This window comes from Lepidochelys kempii, chromosome 3 (genome assembly GCF_965140285.1).
Source record: "Lepidochelys kempii isolate rLepKem1 chromosome 3, rLepKem1.hap1, whole genome shotgun sequence".
In the NCBI taxonomy this organism is placed as follows: domain Eukaryota; kingdom Metazoa; phylum Chordata; order Testudines; family Cheloniidae; genus Lepidochelys; species Lepidochelys kempii.
The window spans coordinates 27,232,092-27,247,782 of record NC_136382.1 but is presented as its reverse complement, the minus strand read 5'-3'; the positions used below and the strand labels follow the sequence as shown (position 1 = coordinate 27,247,782).

At 43.1% G+C, this 15,691-nt stretch overlaps 1 protein-coding gene across 4 annotated transcripts in view; it reads right to left on the bottom strand.

Moving 5' to 3' along the window:
* NBAS (NBAS subunit of NRZ tethering complex) overlaps positions 1-7,740 on the bottom strand; it is a 406,503-nt gene extending 398,763 nt beyond the window's left edge. For all 4 annotated transcript variants that reach the window (XR_012157919.2, XM_073335981.2, XM_073335983.2 and 1 more), the window contains exon 1: positions 7,584-7,740. Coding sequence is in view for 3 of the 4 variants with exons in the window: in XM_073335981.2 (XP_073192082.2) it covers positions 7,584-7,706 (123 nt within the window). In the remaining variant the exon portion in view is untranslated. The remainder of the gene's footprint in view (positions 1-7,583) is intronic.
* Positions 7,741-15,691: the final 7,951 nt, after the last annotated feature.

Sequence of the window (15,691 nt, the reverse complement as noted above, 5' to 3'; positions counted from 1 at the left end):
GAAGATAGCCCTTTTCTTCTATGATTTTCTTTAATTGTTTGGGGTAGGCTTTTGCTACCTCTTCATTAGCATATGCAGCTTCACCAGTAGTCTGCACGTTTTTGAGGTTGAAGCAGTTCCTAAATCAGTTAAGCCAATCTTGGCTGGCTTTGAATTCCTTCTCATCAGAAGGCTGTCCCTCTTCAGCGGCAGGTTTGAACAGCGTGTAGAGGCTAAGAGCCTTTTCTCACAACATGTTTCCATCGATAGGCACATGTTTATGGTTCATGTCTTCCAGCCATAAGTTTAATGCCTTTTCAGTTTTCACTAAAGTCTTATCATGCACCTGGCTTGTCACCTTAGCAGTTGTTGGAGCACTTGATGCCACAGCTTGACGAATTTCTCTCTCGTGTATCTTGATGGCGCGGATGCTAGATTAGTTGCAGCCATATATACTCGCCACGTTGGAGACCAACATACCGTCTCTCAGTAAGTCCAACACAGCCAGTTTTTCCTCCAGCATTGGAACAGATCACTGTTTCTTCAGTTGAGCACCAGATGAAGTAGTTGGCTTGCACTTAGGGGCCATGTTGTACAAAAAATACGTATCTTTAAACACTAGAATCACACTCAGCACAGTGAGATGCTCACCGGATCGGCGGGCAGCAATCGATCCAGCGGGGGTCGATTTATCGCGTCTAGTCTAGACGTGATAAATTGACCTGAGTGCTCTCCCGTCAACTCCTGTACAGTAATCCATCGCTGCAAGTTATTGTTATTTTTCTTTTTTTTTTTGCCGAGCACATATAGTTGAATTTGTGTAAGTTAAATGCGCGTATGATGCAACTCCACTGTATGTGGCTCGGAGGGTCAGTAAGTTTGGCCACTCCTGCTACACAGCATTACAGTAATAATAAATGACAAAGTTTTGTTTGGGAAATCTGATGAATAAAAGAAACAGTGTGCCCAAGGGATTTAAGAGCATAAGTCCCAATAAAAATTCTGAGTCGTGAACAGCTCCTAAATCCCACGGGCACTTTTGAAAGTCTCCCCCATTACTTTTAGAGTACTTTTTTGAAGATTTACACCATCCACTTCTGAACTTAAACTATGTACTCTTGTTCTTCAACTGTTTTTTAATCCCTAAAAGTAAGTAATTTACTCTCATATTAGGAACACTAGAATTTACTCTCCCTTTAACGTAGCTCCACTGGGAATTACATACACCATATAGTTACAGAGAAACCCATCTTCCAACCCATTAAGAAACCTCCTTTTCTGATTCATTCATATTTGACGGACAAGCTTCAAATTTTACTCTATTCAAGCAAATCTCTACATGACTCATATCTACTTTTGCAATGACAATACATCCATTTAGCATTGATATTTGTTGGCTGCCTAACCACATTCATAAAAATTACCTTAAAAAAACATAAAAGTTGAAATGTCAAACACTCAAAAGTTAGGAAATGCCAGAATTAAGGTTACCTGGGCAACCATAAAATTCAGTCTCCTTATGCAATAAGCATTATCATGCAGTCTTTAAATTACATGATCAAACACATTTTCCCCCCACAGGACCCTGCCTCATTCAGTGCACAGAATGAGCAGTGTTCAGTGAATGGTTAACTATTCAATATTTTCTTTTTTATCCTCGTAGTGTGGCGTCATGCATTATTTACTACACACCATCCAAACCCTGCATTGAATACAGAAAGCCCACATGGGCTTTTCTATGGAGCTCTCATGACAGTATCTTAGTTATTTACAAACACTAATGAGTTTATCTTCACAACACTCCTGTGAGGTGAGGTGGTTTTATTATAGTCACCATTTTCACGTGGAGAAGTGAAGCACAGAGATTAAAGCCAAAAGTGTCACCTAATTTTTGGTTTCCACTTTGAGAAACCTATGCCTAAGTTTTCAGAATTCTTAGCATTTTATAGTATTTACTACATTCAGAACACAGCTCCTATTAACTTTAGTTGTATTGTGAACAGTCAACACTTCTGCAAGTCAGATGGCAAATGTTTCAAGTTAGGCAGCGAAAAAATTTGGAACGCAGAGCAGCCACCTAGGAAGTTTTGTTTCAGTTACAGTATTTGCCCAGCATCATATAGAAACTCTGTGGCAAAGGCAAGGCAAGAATCCAATTATCCAGGGCAGCATTCACTGTCTTTACCACATGACCATCCTTTCTCCACCTGCAGTCCTTTGCCTCTATCACTATACACTTTCCAACTCCTGCAAAAAAAAAAAAAAAAAAAGTAGGGGTCCCCTACAGTCAACAGTCTCGTTCACGGCACAACTCTGATTCATTCCCACTGTGCACTGAATGAGGCAGGAGTCTTGTGGAAAAAAACAACATGTGATCATCTACTTAAAACTGTAGCATAGTCTAAGTAGGCAGAAACAGAATCACCCTGAGAAAATATTTACAGAGAAACAATCAGTATACATAAGGTCTCTCGTAAGACCTTAAAGGTTGGGGACACATTTCTAGCACCATATGTTATCTTCCCTGAAAGTCTCCACACCCTTTTTAAGATGACCTAAAATAATTCCAAAGAAAGAAATTGCAAAAATTAAATTTTCAAAAAGCCTCCCATTTTTACATTGCACAATGGCCATTGTCGGAAGACAGGATACTGGGCTAGATGGACCTTTGGTCTGACCCACTATGGACGTTCTTATGACCCAATCTTGAAAACTTTCACAGTAAGTAAATGGGACCATTCCCATGTGTAAATGTTTGCTGGACCACTGAGATTAGTTATTGCCTTTCCCTCAATTGTTTCTAGAATCTTTAATAAAGTGGATTCACCTTGAAAAATGTTTTCCAATTTGATTAGAAATTATGCTTACTGACCTGCAAAAGGAATTCTAATCAACAAAAATGTTTCAGTTTACTATCAAACTTTCAAGGAAAGAAAGACAATTTAATAAAATTAGAGGTGCAATATAAAGGTTAATTGGCTCAAAATATATTGTACTTCATCCTGCATCTAAAAACATAGCCCAGCCTCAAGGACCAAAGGAACACTATATTTTATGCATTTCAACAGTCAGGGTAGATTTTTATTCGTGTTTTCTAATGATTAATGCGTTTCCCCTGTATGTCAGAAGCTATGAAAAATAACTAGGGCTATCAAGCAATGAAAAAAATGTTGATTAATCATGCGATTAAATAAATTAATCACAATTAATCACACTTTTAATAACAGAATACCATTTGTTTAAATGTTTTTGGATGTTTTCTACATTTTCAAATATATTGATTTCAATTACAACACAGAACACAAAGTGTAGAGTGCTCCCTTTATTTTTTATTACAAATATTTGTGCTGTAAAAAACAAAATAAATAGCATTTTTCAATTCACCTCATACAAGTACTGTAATGCAATCTTTTTATCATAAAAGTTGAACTTACAAATGTACAAAAAAACTGCATTCAAAAATAAAACTATGTTAAACTTTAAAGCCTACAAGTCCACTCAGTCCTACTTCTTCAGCCAATCACTCAGACAAAGAAGTTTGTTTACATTTGCAGGAGATAATGATACCTGAAAGTGAAAACAGGTGTTTGCATAGCAGGGTTATACCCAGCGTCGCAAGATATTTACATGCCAGATGCACTAAAGATTCACATGTCCCTGCATGCTTCAACCACCCTTCCAGAGGACGTGCATCCATGCTGATGACAAGTTCTGCCCAATAACAATCCAAAGCAGTGCAGACTAACATGTTCATTTTCGTCATCTAAAACAGATGCCACCAGCAGAAGGCTGATTTTCTTTTTTGGTGGTTTGGGTTCTGTAGTTTCCATCATCAGAGTGTTGCTGTTTTAAGATTTCTGAAAGCATGCTCCACACCTCATCCCTTTCGGATTTTGGAAGGCATTTCAGATTCTTAAACCTTGGGTCGACTGGTGTAGCTATGGAAATCTCACATTGGTACCTTCTTTGCATTTTGTCAAATCTGCAGCGTAAGTGCCCCTAAAACGAACATGTGCTGGGTCATCATCTGAGACTCCATAACATGAAATATATGGCAGAATGTGGGAAAAACAGAGCAGGAGACATACTATTCTCCTCCAAGGAGTTCAGTCCAAAATGTAATTAATACATTATTTTTTTAAACGAGCGTCAGCAGCATGGAAGCATGTCCTTCAGAATGGTGGCCAAAGCATGAAGGGGCATACGACTGTTTAGCATATCTGGCATATAAATACCTTGCAATGCCAGCTATAAAAGTGCCATGCAAACGCCTGTTCTCACTTTCAGGTGACATAAATAAGAAGCCAGCAAGCAGCATTATCTCCCGTAAATGTAAACAAACTTGTTTGTCTTAGCGATTGGCTGAACAAGAATTAGTAGTGAATGGACTTGTAGGCTCTAAAGTTTTGCATTGTTTTGTTTTTGAGTGCAGTTATTTAACAAAAGAAAAATCTACATTTGTAAGTTGCACTTTCACAATAAAAGAAATTGCATTATGGTACTTGTGTGAGGTGAACTGAAAAATATTATTTCTTTTGTTTATCATTTTTACAGTGAAAATATCTGTAATAAAAATAATATAAAGTGAACACTGTACACCTTGTATTCTGTATTGTAACTGAAATCAATACGTTTGAAAATGTAGAAAAACATTCAAAAATATTTAATAAATTTCAATTGGTATTCTATTGTTTAACCGTGCGACTAAAACTGCAAGTAATTGCAATTAATTTTTTTAATCGTGTTAGTTAACTGTGATTAATCGACAGCCCTAAAAATAACATTGCACCATGAGCTCATTTAGGCCCCAATTCTGCAATAAACGCTGTTTGTGGAGATCCCTGTATAAGCATAGTTGATCACTGGCTCAGGGCCCTCATTTGCCATTATATCTAGGTCCTCCCCAGACTTGCTGCTTTTTACACATGAAGTTACTCAGTTTGCATCTGTACTGTTTTCTCTCTCCCTCCCTAATTATTCATATTTTAATTTAACATTGCATGTGGTTGACTGTTCAGCTTCACCAACAGCATATTTCCCACCTGACCTCTGAGTCGTTAATTGGCAATATCACAATTTCCAGTGACTGTTCATTTAACAGATGTCTTGAAAAAAGCAGTAGGTGCAAATGAACTTAGTAAATAAAAATACAGTTTTCATGGGAATGTTCCAATTTCTGCTTCTCGATTCATGGATACTAAGAATGCTCTTTGCTCAATTATTTCCCAAATAAAACGTTTCCATGAAGTATCAGTAAATCACGAAGTGTTTGAACTGTATCTATGTCGAGCTGAAAATATTTTCAACAAATAGTCAGTTTTAAGCAGGGGGAAAAGGAATTACAAAAATTGGCATGATTTTATACGTGTGTGTATGTATAATTTTACACACACAGGATTTGAAAGCACAACATAATAAATACAAGGAATAACTTCAGAGCCAAAATGCAACCTCTGTGATGGAAGACAGACGGATGGACAACTGACAGCACAAAGTGAGGGAAAGAACAGAAAAAGAAGAGATGGAAAATTTGTCCCCAAGGATACAAGGGCAAGCCGCTATTTGCTGACCACAGAAAAGGGCCAAGGTTTCTCTAGTGGTCTACGCAGAACAAACAGAACTTCAACAAATTACAATTTTCCAACCTGTGAATTTGAAATAATGCTTAACCAAATTGTGCCGTGATATCTACTCATGACAAGCTCTGTAAACACACAAAGTATTTTATGCCCTCCTGTCAAGGTTCCTTCCCCACTCTGAACGCTAGGGTACAGATGTGGGGACCTGCATGAAAACCTCCTTAGCTTATCTTTACCAGCTTAGGTCAAAACTTCCCCAAGGTACAAAATATTCCACCCTTTGTCCTTGGATTGGCCGCTACCACCACCAAACAAATACTGGTTACTGGGGAAGAGCTGTTTGGAAATGTCTTTCCCCACAAATACTTCCCAAAACCTTGCACCCCACTTCCTGGACAAGGTTTGGTAAAAAGCCTCACCAATTTGCATAGGTGACCACAGACCCAAACCCTTGGATCTGAGAACAATGAAAAAGCATTCAGTTTTCTTACAAGAAGACTTTTAATAGAAATAGGAGTAAATAGAAGTAAAGAAATCCCCTTTGTAAAATCAGGATGGTAGATACCTTACAGGGGAATTAGATTCAAAACAGAGAATCCCTCGAGGCAAAACCTTAAGTTACAAAAAAGATACACAGACAGAAATAGTTATTCTATTCAGCATAATTCTTTTCTCAGCCATTTAAAGAAATCATAATCTAACACATACCTAGCTAGATTACTTACTAAAAGTTCTAAGACTCCATTCCTGGTCTATCCCCGACAAAAACAGCATATAGACAGACAGAGACCCTTTGTTTCTCTCCCTCCTCCCAGCTTTTGAAAGTATCTTGTCTCCTCATTGATCATTTTGGTCAGGTGCCAGCGAGGTTACTTTTAGCTTCTTAACCCTTTACAGGTGAGAGGAGTTTTCCTCTGGCCAGGAGGGATTTTAAAGGGGTTTACCCTTCCCTTTATATTTATGACACCCCCTCTTCCTTCCCCAATGTGACTTCAGTGAGAGATGAGGACACTCAGCACCTCCAAAGGTTAAAGCCAGAGATTACTTAACAGGGCAAGCAATGAAATACAAAGGAGGAAGGGAGACACAAAGATTTTAAAGGGGTTTACCCTTCCTTTTATATTTATGACACCTCCCCACCCAGTTCACATTGCAGATGTATCAAGCCCAGCCAGAGCTTTAATAGGAAATCATTTCATTTGCATCACACACTGTTTACTTGACAGAGGGCCTGGTTTTCATAAGGGCAGCTCCCTCTGAGTCCTTTGGTCTGTGAGCACTTAATGTTTCTGGAGATCAGGCCCAAAGTAAATTACACAATGAATACTTCTCCCTAACAACCTTCTGTATGTTTTGTAAAAGTAAAAACCTAATCAATACTTGTTAATGGTATAAAAAGGACAGATGTAAAAAAAAAAACCCCTAAAACCATACGTGCTAGAACTAGGAGTGCTGGGGGGGGGGGGGGGTAGCAGCAGCATCCCCTGGCTTGAAGTGATTTCCATTATATACAGGGTTTACAGTTGCATTCAACTGCTTTCAGCACCCAAACATTGCTCCAGCACCTGTGACTGAAACAGCAAACCTGCAAAAGTGAGATGACAAACTGGAGAGGACTCACTTCTCCCTCTCACTGAATGCAGCATTCAGGGGCACGCTACAGGTGTTTTGTCCCTGCCCTGGCTGCTCGTTATAGATTTATGATCCGCTGCATGTAAGGGTGGCCTCGGCAGCGTGTAGCTTGGAGAGAAGAAATCCCCTCACTCAGGATTCACGTTAGGTCTTGGGCTCATGTTGTCCGGCTGAAGGGTTTTGCTGCGTGTCTGCAAGATTCATCCGTGCAAGGTGCCCCAACGTGAGCCAGAGCCCCCACCACGCCCCGCTATGCGCGGGGGACGGGGGGGGGACGGGACGGGACCCTGCCATTCACACGCCCCTTTTCCCTCCCCCCGGCAGGGCTCTACGTGGCCATCCTCCCCCCGCCCCCACCTGCGGTCATTCCCAGCCGGCGCGGGGAGGACTGACCTGCACCTCGGTCTCCGGCGGCCACTCGGTGTTGATGAGCAGGTCGTAGAGGATGTTCTCCTCCTCTTCCCCACTGACATCGGCGGCCACCTCCTCCTCCCAGCTCCCCCAGGTAGCGGCCATGCTCAGCCCGGACCCGGATCGCAGCTGCAGCCACTACGGCGCCCGGCAGCGGACAAACCTCCTCCCAGCGGGCGGGGGGAGGAAGAGAGAGGTGTTTAACCCTTTTCGCTCTGCTGCTGTCTGCGTAGAGCAAGCTGGGCTCATCCTAAAGCCTTTTGCTCTGTAGAGAGATGGGGCCAAAATGCTTTCCAAAGGTCCCAGCATGGCCAGGTCCTTAAAGGTTTCTCTAGGGAGCTGTCTTTTAATAGTAACCAACCTGTGAATTTGAAATAATGCTTAAAGTTAAGGGTCTGAATACCTTTCAGGAGCTTGGCCTCAGGCCCCAGTGGATCAGCATTGCTTTGCTTAGGCACAGAGGTCTACCACCTCCATGGTCATGTTACAGGATCAGCACCCTAGAACGCAAAATCATTGGGACAGGTAGCATTAGTTTAGGAGCAAAACACAAATAAGTTAATAAATTAAACGGTAATTTAAAAAAAATTGTGTGTATAGTATTTTTCAGTAATGAAGACTTCTTAGGACAGAAAGAAAATCAGATCACACCTCACTGCTAAACTTATTTTCTATTTTTAGCATGATTTTAATAACCTTTTTTTAATTTGTAGTTAGCTGTGTGGTCTAGTTTTAGATACTGACAAAACTGAAATTATAAGACCTAGCACTCTATGCTGTTAGACAGCTTGTGTTAAACATTAAGCAAATAGTATCATTTGAGAAGAAATTACTACTGATTAATCATTGTTTATTTTGCTGAATATTTTTTAGGTGAATTATGTTTAGCAAGGTAAAACGGTAACATCAGCAGTGCATCAGTCCAATGTTCACAGTTTACAGGAACTATATGAAGTTCACAGTAAATTTCTCCTTCAGAGCTACAGGCTCCAATCTGTCAAGGAGCTCTGCAAGGGCTTCACATGGGCACTGCATCTTTTTAAAAATAATTGCATTAGTATCATATTTTATTACCCAAAAGCAAGGCAGAACATGATGATTTATTACCCAAAAGCAAGGCAGAACATGATGATGAACCCCTTCCTGCTTCTCCACGTGGGCACCAATGATACTGCCAAGAATGACCTTGAGCGGATCACTGCGGACTACGTGGCTCTGGGAAGAAGGATAAAGGAGTTTGAGGCGCAAGTGGTGTTCTCATCCATCCTCCCCGTGGAAGGAAAAGGCCTGGGTAGGGACCGTCGAATCGTGGAAGTCAATGAATGGCTACGCAGGTGGTGTCGGAGAGAAGGCTTTGGATTCTTTGACCATGGGATGGTGTTCCATGAAGGAGGAGTGCTGGGCAGAGATGGGCTCCACTTTACGAAGAGAGGGAAGAGCATCTTTGCGAGCAGGCTGGCTAACCTAGTGAGGAGGGCTTTAAACTAGGTTCACGAGGGGGAAGGAGACCAAAGCCCTGAGGTAAGTGGGAAAGCGAGATACTGGGAGGAAGCACAGGCAGGAATGTCTGTGCGGGAAGGGCTCCTGCCTCATACTGAGAATGATGGGCAATCAGCAGGTTATCTCAAGTGCTTATATACGAATGCACAAAGCCTTGGAAACAAGCAGGGAGAACTGGAGGTCCTGGTGATGTCAAGGAATTATGACGTGATTGGAATAATAGAGATGTGGTGGAATAACTCACATGACTGGAGTACTGTCATGGATGGTTAGAAACTGTTCAGGAAGGACAGGCAGGGCAGAAAAGGTGGGGGAGTAGTACTGTATGTAAGGGAGCAGTATGATTGCTCAGAGCTCCGGTACGAAACTGCAGAAAAGCCTGAGTGTCTCTGGATTAAGTTTAGAAGTGTGAGCAACAAGAGTGATGTAGTGGTGGGAGTCTGCTATAGACCACCAGACCAGGGGGATGCGGTGGATGAGGCTTTCTTCCGGCAGCTCGCAGAAGCTACTAGATCGCACGCCCTGGTTCTCATGGGTGACTTTAATTTTTCTGATATCTGCTGGGAGAGCAATACAGCGGTGCATAGACAATCCAGGAAGTTTTTGGAAAGCGTAGGGGACAATTTCCTGGTGCAAGTGCTAGAGGAGCCAACTAGGGGGGGAGCTTTTCTTGACCTGTTGCTCACAAACTGGGAAAAATTAGTGGGGGAAGCAAAAGTGGATGGGAATCTGGGAGGCAGTGACCATGAGTTGGGTGAGTTCAGGATCCCGACACAGGGAAGAAAGGTAAGCAGCAGGATACGGACCCTAAACTTCAGGAAAGCAGACTTCGACTCCCTCAGGGAACGGATGGGTAGGATACCCTGGGGGACTAACATGAAGGGAAAAGGAGTCCAGGAGAGCTGGCTCTATTTCAAGGAATCCCTGTTGAGGTTACAGGGACAAACCATCCCGATGTGTCGAAAGAATAGTAAATATGGCAGGCGACCAGCTTGGCTTAACGGTGAAATCCTAGCGGATCTTAAACATAAAAAAGAAGCTTACAAGAAGTGGAAGGTTGGACATATGACCAGGGAAGAGTATAAAAATATTGCTCGGGCATGTAGGAATGAAATCAGGAGGGCCAAATCGCACCTGGAGCTGCAGCTAGCGAGAGATGTCAAGAGTAACAAGAAAGGTTTCTTCAGGTATGATGGCAACAAGAAGAAAGCCAAGGAAAGTGTGGGCCCCTTACTGAATGAGGGAGGCAACCTAGTGACAGAGGATGTGGAAAAAGCTAATGTACTCAATGCTTTTTTTCCCTCTGTCTTCATGAACAAGGTCAGCTCCCAGACTGCTGCGCTGGGCATCACAACATGGGGAATAGATGGCCAGCCCTCTGTGGAGAAAGAGGTGGTTAGGGACTATTTAGAAAAGCTGGACGTGCACAAGTCCATGGGGCCAGACGAGTTGCATCCGAGAGTGCTGAAGGAATTGGCGGCTGTGATTGCAGAGCCATTGGCCATTATCTTTGAAAACTCGTGGCGAACGGGGGAAGTCCTGGATGATTGGAAAAAGGCTAATGTAGTGCCAATTTTTAAAAAAGGGAAGAAGGAGGATCCTGGGAACTACAGGCCAGTCAGCCTCACCTCAGTCCCTGGAAAAATCATGGAGCAGGTCCTCAAAGAATCAATCCTGAAGCACTTACACAAGAGGAAAGTGATGAGGAACAGTCAGCATGGATTCACCAAGGGAAGGTCATGCCTGACTAATCTAATCGCCTTTTATGATGAGATTACTGGTTCTGTGGATGAAGGGAAAGCAGTGGATGTATTGTTTCTTGACTTTAGCAAAGCTTTTGACACGGTCTCCCACAGTATTCTTGTCAGCAAGTTAAAGAAGTATGGGCTGGATGAATGTACTATAAGGTGGGTAGAATGTTGGCTAGATTGTCGGGTTCAATGGGTAGTGATAAATGGCTCTATGTCTAGTTGGCAGCCGGTGTCAAGTGGAGTGCCCCAGGGGTCGGTCCTGGGGCCGGTTTTGTTCAATATCTTCATAAATGATCTGGAGGATGGTGTGGATTGCACTCTCAGCAAATTTGCGGATGATACTAAACTGGGAGGAGTGGTAGATACGCTGGAGGGCAGGGTTAGGATACAGAGGGACCTAGACAAATTGGAGGATTGGGCCAAAAGAAATCTGATGAGGTTCAATAAGGATAAGTGCAGGGTCCTGCACTTAGGATGGAAGAACCCAATGCACCGCTACAGACTAGGGACCGAATGGCTAGGCAGCAGTTCTGCGGAAAAGGACCTAGGGGTGAGAGTGGACGAGAAGCTGGATATGAGTCAGCAGTGTGCCCTTGTTGCCAAGAAGGCCAATGGCATTTTGGGATGTATAAGTAGGGGCACTGCGAGCAGATCGAGGGACGTGATCGTCCCGCTCTATTTGACATTAGTGAGGCCTCATCTGGAGTACTGTGTCCAGTTTTGGGCCCCACACTACAAGAAGGATGTGGATAAATTGGAGAGAGTCCAGCGAAGGGCAACAAAAATGATTAGGGGTCAGGAACACATGACTTATGAGGAGAGGCTGAGGGAACTGGGATTGTTTAGTCTGCAGAAGAGAAGAATGAGGGGGGATTTGATAGCTGCTTTCAACTACCTGAGAGGTGGTTCCAAAGAGAATGGTTCTAGACTATTCTCAGTGGTAGAAGAGGACAGGACAAGGAGTAATGGTCTCAAGTTGCAGTGGGGGAGGTTTAGGTTGGATATTAGGAAAAAACTTTTTCACTAGGAGGGTGGTGAAACACTGGAATGCGTTACCTAGGGAGGTGGTAGAATCTCCTTCCTTAGAAGTTTTTAAGGTCAGGCTTGACAAAGCCCTGGCTAGGATGATTTAATTGGGGATTGGTCCTGCTTTGAGCAGGGGGTTGGACTAGATCACCTCCTGAGGTCCCTTCCAACCCTGATATTCTATGATTCTATGATTCTATGATGAAGAAGAAGATAGATTAGATAAAAAATGAGCTAACCACTGTAATGTACATGTTCAAAATAAGAGAAACCAGAAAATCGTTATCATCATATAAACAAACTATATTAAATTGAACTGATCTGAATATAACTGCAAAAATATAACAGAGATTAAACTGAGATTAAACCTATATACCATAGCCCTTGGTTACTATTAAAAGACAGCTCCCAAAAAGGACCAAAAATAATACCAATGATGATATAAATACATTAAAGTACTAAAATACTTATTGCATTAGTTCTAATATAATACTTCCCATCTCATATGTCATCAGCATAAGTCAGTAATAGTCAGTATGCCCCAAATGGTAACACACTTGGACAGAAGGCTCTGAACTCAATTCCCATGACAGGAATTAGTATAGCCACCATTCATGCTACAATGCAGTAGTAGGAGATGCTGCATTGTTACAGATGCTGTCCTTCAGATGAGATCTAAATCAAGGTGCCTTCTTTCTCTCTCTGGGGACAGTCCCAATGGAAGTTAAAGTGCAACACTTTAACAACAGTAGGGAATTACCATGATGCTCTGCTCTCATGCTCTCTCTTCCATAAACTAGCTTATAATGGGCTAAATTCACCACTAATGTAAACTGGTGGAGTGGAGTTATACTTGTTTTCTTCCCAGTCTGGGGTTAATCTTATACATACAAAGAAAAGGAGTACTTGTGGCACCTTAGAGACTAACCAATTTATTAGAGCATAAGCTTTCGTGAGCTACAGCTCACTTCCTCAGATGCATATCGTGGAAACTGCAGCAGACTTTATATATACACAGAGAATATGAAACAATACCTCCTCCCACCCCACTGTCCTGCTGGTAATAGCTTATCTAAAGTGATCATCAGGTGGGCCATTTCCAGCACAAATCCAGGTTTTCTCACCCTCCACCCCCCCACACAAATTCACTCTCCTGCCTGTTTCCTCTTGTTTTTTCCTACCCCCCCCCCCCAGATGTTCTGGTTTAACTTGGATTTAAACTTGAAGAGTGGTCAGTTTGGATGAGCTATTACCAGCAGGAGAGTGAGTTTGTGTGTGTATGGGGGTGGGGGGGATGTGAGAAAACCTGGATTTGTGCAGGAAATAGCCCAACTTGATTGTCATGCACATTGTGTAAAGAGTTGTCACTTTGGATGGGCTATCACCAGCAGGAGAGTGAATTTGTGGGGGGGTGGAGGGTGAGAAAACCTGGATTTGTGCTGGAAATGGCCCACCTGATGATCACTTTAGATAAGCTATTACCAGCAGGACAGTGGGGTGGGAGGAGGTATTGTTTCATATTCTCTGTGTATATATAAAGTCTGCTGCAGTTTCCACGATATGCATCTGAGGAAGTGAGCTGTAGCTCACGAAAGCTTATGCTCTAATAAATTGGTTAGTCTCTAAGGTGCCACAAGTACTCCTTTTCTTTTTGCGAATACAGACTAACACGGCTGTTACTCTGAAACCTGTCCTTATACATACAGTGCCAAATCCAGAGGTTTTCACTCTTGTCAATTGTAGTTTGCTTGAATAATGGCTGACTAGAAACTGAATACATTTGTGTAAAAATTGAATAAGGACTTCAGTAATATGTTACTAAAAACAAGTTAGAATTCCATATGTGTAAAAAAAGATACTTTCTAACAAACATGCTGTTATATTAAAGATTAAATAACTATGAAACCAGACTACACCAGTCCAGTTGTCTAGAGGTGACAATCATAAAATCATAGATATCAGGGTTGGAAGGGACCTCAGGAGGTCATCTAATCCAACCCCCTGCTCAAAGCAGGACCAATCCCCAACTAAATCATCCCAGACAGGGCTTTGTCAAGCCTGACCTTAAAAAATTCTAAGGAAGGAGATTCCACCACCTCCCTAGGTAACACATTCCAGTGTTTCACCACCCTCCTAGTGAAAAAGTTTTTCCTAATATCCAACCTAAACCTCCCCCACTGCAACTTGAGACCATTACTCCTCATTCTGTCATTTGCTACCACTGAGAACAGTCTAGATCCGTCCTCTTTGGAACCCTCTTTCAGGTAGTTGAAAGCAGCTACCAAATCCCTCCTCATTCTTCTCTTCCGCAGAGTAAACAATCCCAGTTCCCTCAGCCTCTGCTCATAAGTATAATAATAATAACTGTATAATGTAAAGACAAAATACTCATTGTAAACAGATAGTTTGGGTTTAGGTTCAGGTAAAGAGTTCAATTTCAGATTTGGGTTAGATGAGCAGTATTACTAATTCTCTACATTTTATTGCAATTTTTGTTATATTTGGTATTTTTTCTTAAAACCCCAGCTCCCAGAATTGTGTGCTTATGTGAGAATCTCATCTTTAATTTGAGTGATAAAGGTATGATTCTAGCCCTCATGGTTATGGAAAAAAAACTGAAAATTTGATATGAATGTATCCTAACGGATAAAAAACAAAGGGCAAATAAAAAGTGTGACAGATAATACAACTTCCTCCAATATCTTTGGAAGACCATATTATAGTATGTACGGTTTATGTATTATTTTGGGCTGCGATTGTATGTAACCCCTCCAGGGGGGAGATGTGACAGATGTGAGACCTGGGACTTCAAAAGACTATATTAAAAATGTGCCAGACAAGCAGGGTGACCCGGTGTCCAGTTTTTGACCAGAATACCCAGTCAAAAAGGGACCCTGGCAACTCTGTCAGCACCGCTGACTAGGACGTTAAAATCCCGGTCGGCAGTGTGGCAGGGCTAAGGCAAACTAGTCCCCTACCTGTCCTGGGGCACCGCACTGCACCCTTGAAGCAGCCAGCCAGTCTGGCTCCTAGGCGGGGGGCACACAAGACTCCATGCACTGCCCGAGTACCAGCTCCACACTCCCATTGGCTGCTTTCCGGCCAATGGGAGCTGGGGGGCGGGGGGGGGGAGGACGGTGCCTGCAGGCGAGAGCAGCACGTGCCGCAGAGCCTCCTTCCCTTGCCACCTAGGAGCTGGGCCTGCTGGCCACTTCCAGGGTGCAGCACAGAGCCAGGACAGGCAGGCAGCCTGCCTTAGCCCCACTGCACCACTGACTGGGAGGCACCCCAGGTAAGGCTGTGCCCCAAACCCAAGCCCGAACCCTTGCCCCAGCTCTGAGCCCCCACAAACCCGGAGCCGCCTCCTGCACCCCAAACCCCTCATCCCTGGCTCCACCCCAGAGCCCGTATCGTCTCCTGTAACCCAACCCTGAGCCCCGCAAAACCAGAGCCCCCTCTTGCACATGAGAACCTGCACCCCCATTTAGAGTCCTCACCCTCTCCTGCACCCCAACCCCCCGCCCCAGGCCATGGAAAGTGAGTGAGGGTGAGCAAGAGCAAGCCACCGAGGGAGGGGGAATGTAGTGAGTGGGGGCGGGGCCTCGGAGAAGGGGCAGGGCTAGGGTGTTGGGGTTTGTGAGATTAGGTGTTGGGGTTTGTGAGATTAGAAAGTTGGCAATCCCAGGACAATAAGTGTTAAGTGGATTTCCTAGGGAATCCCTAGGGAGAGGACAATGCAAATTCCCCAACTCCAGTTACCCCAAAACCCAGCCTTTAGAAGCTATGCCCTGAGGTATGAGTGACTGTCTGCTG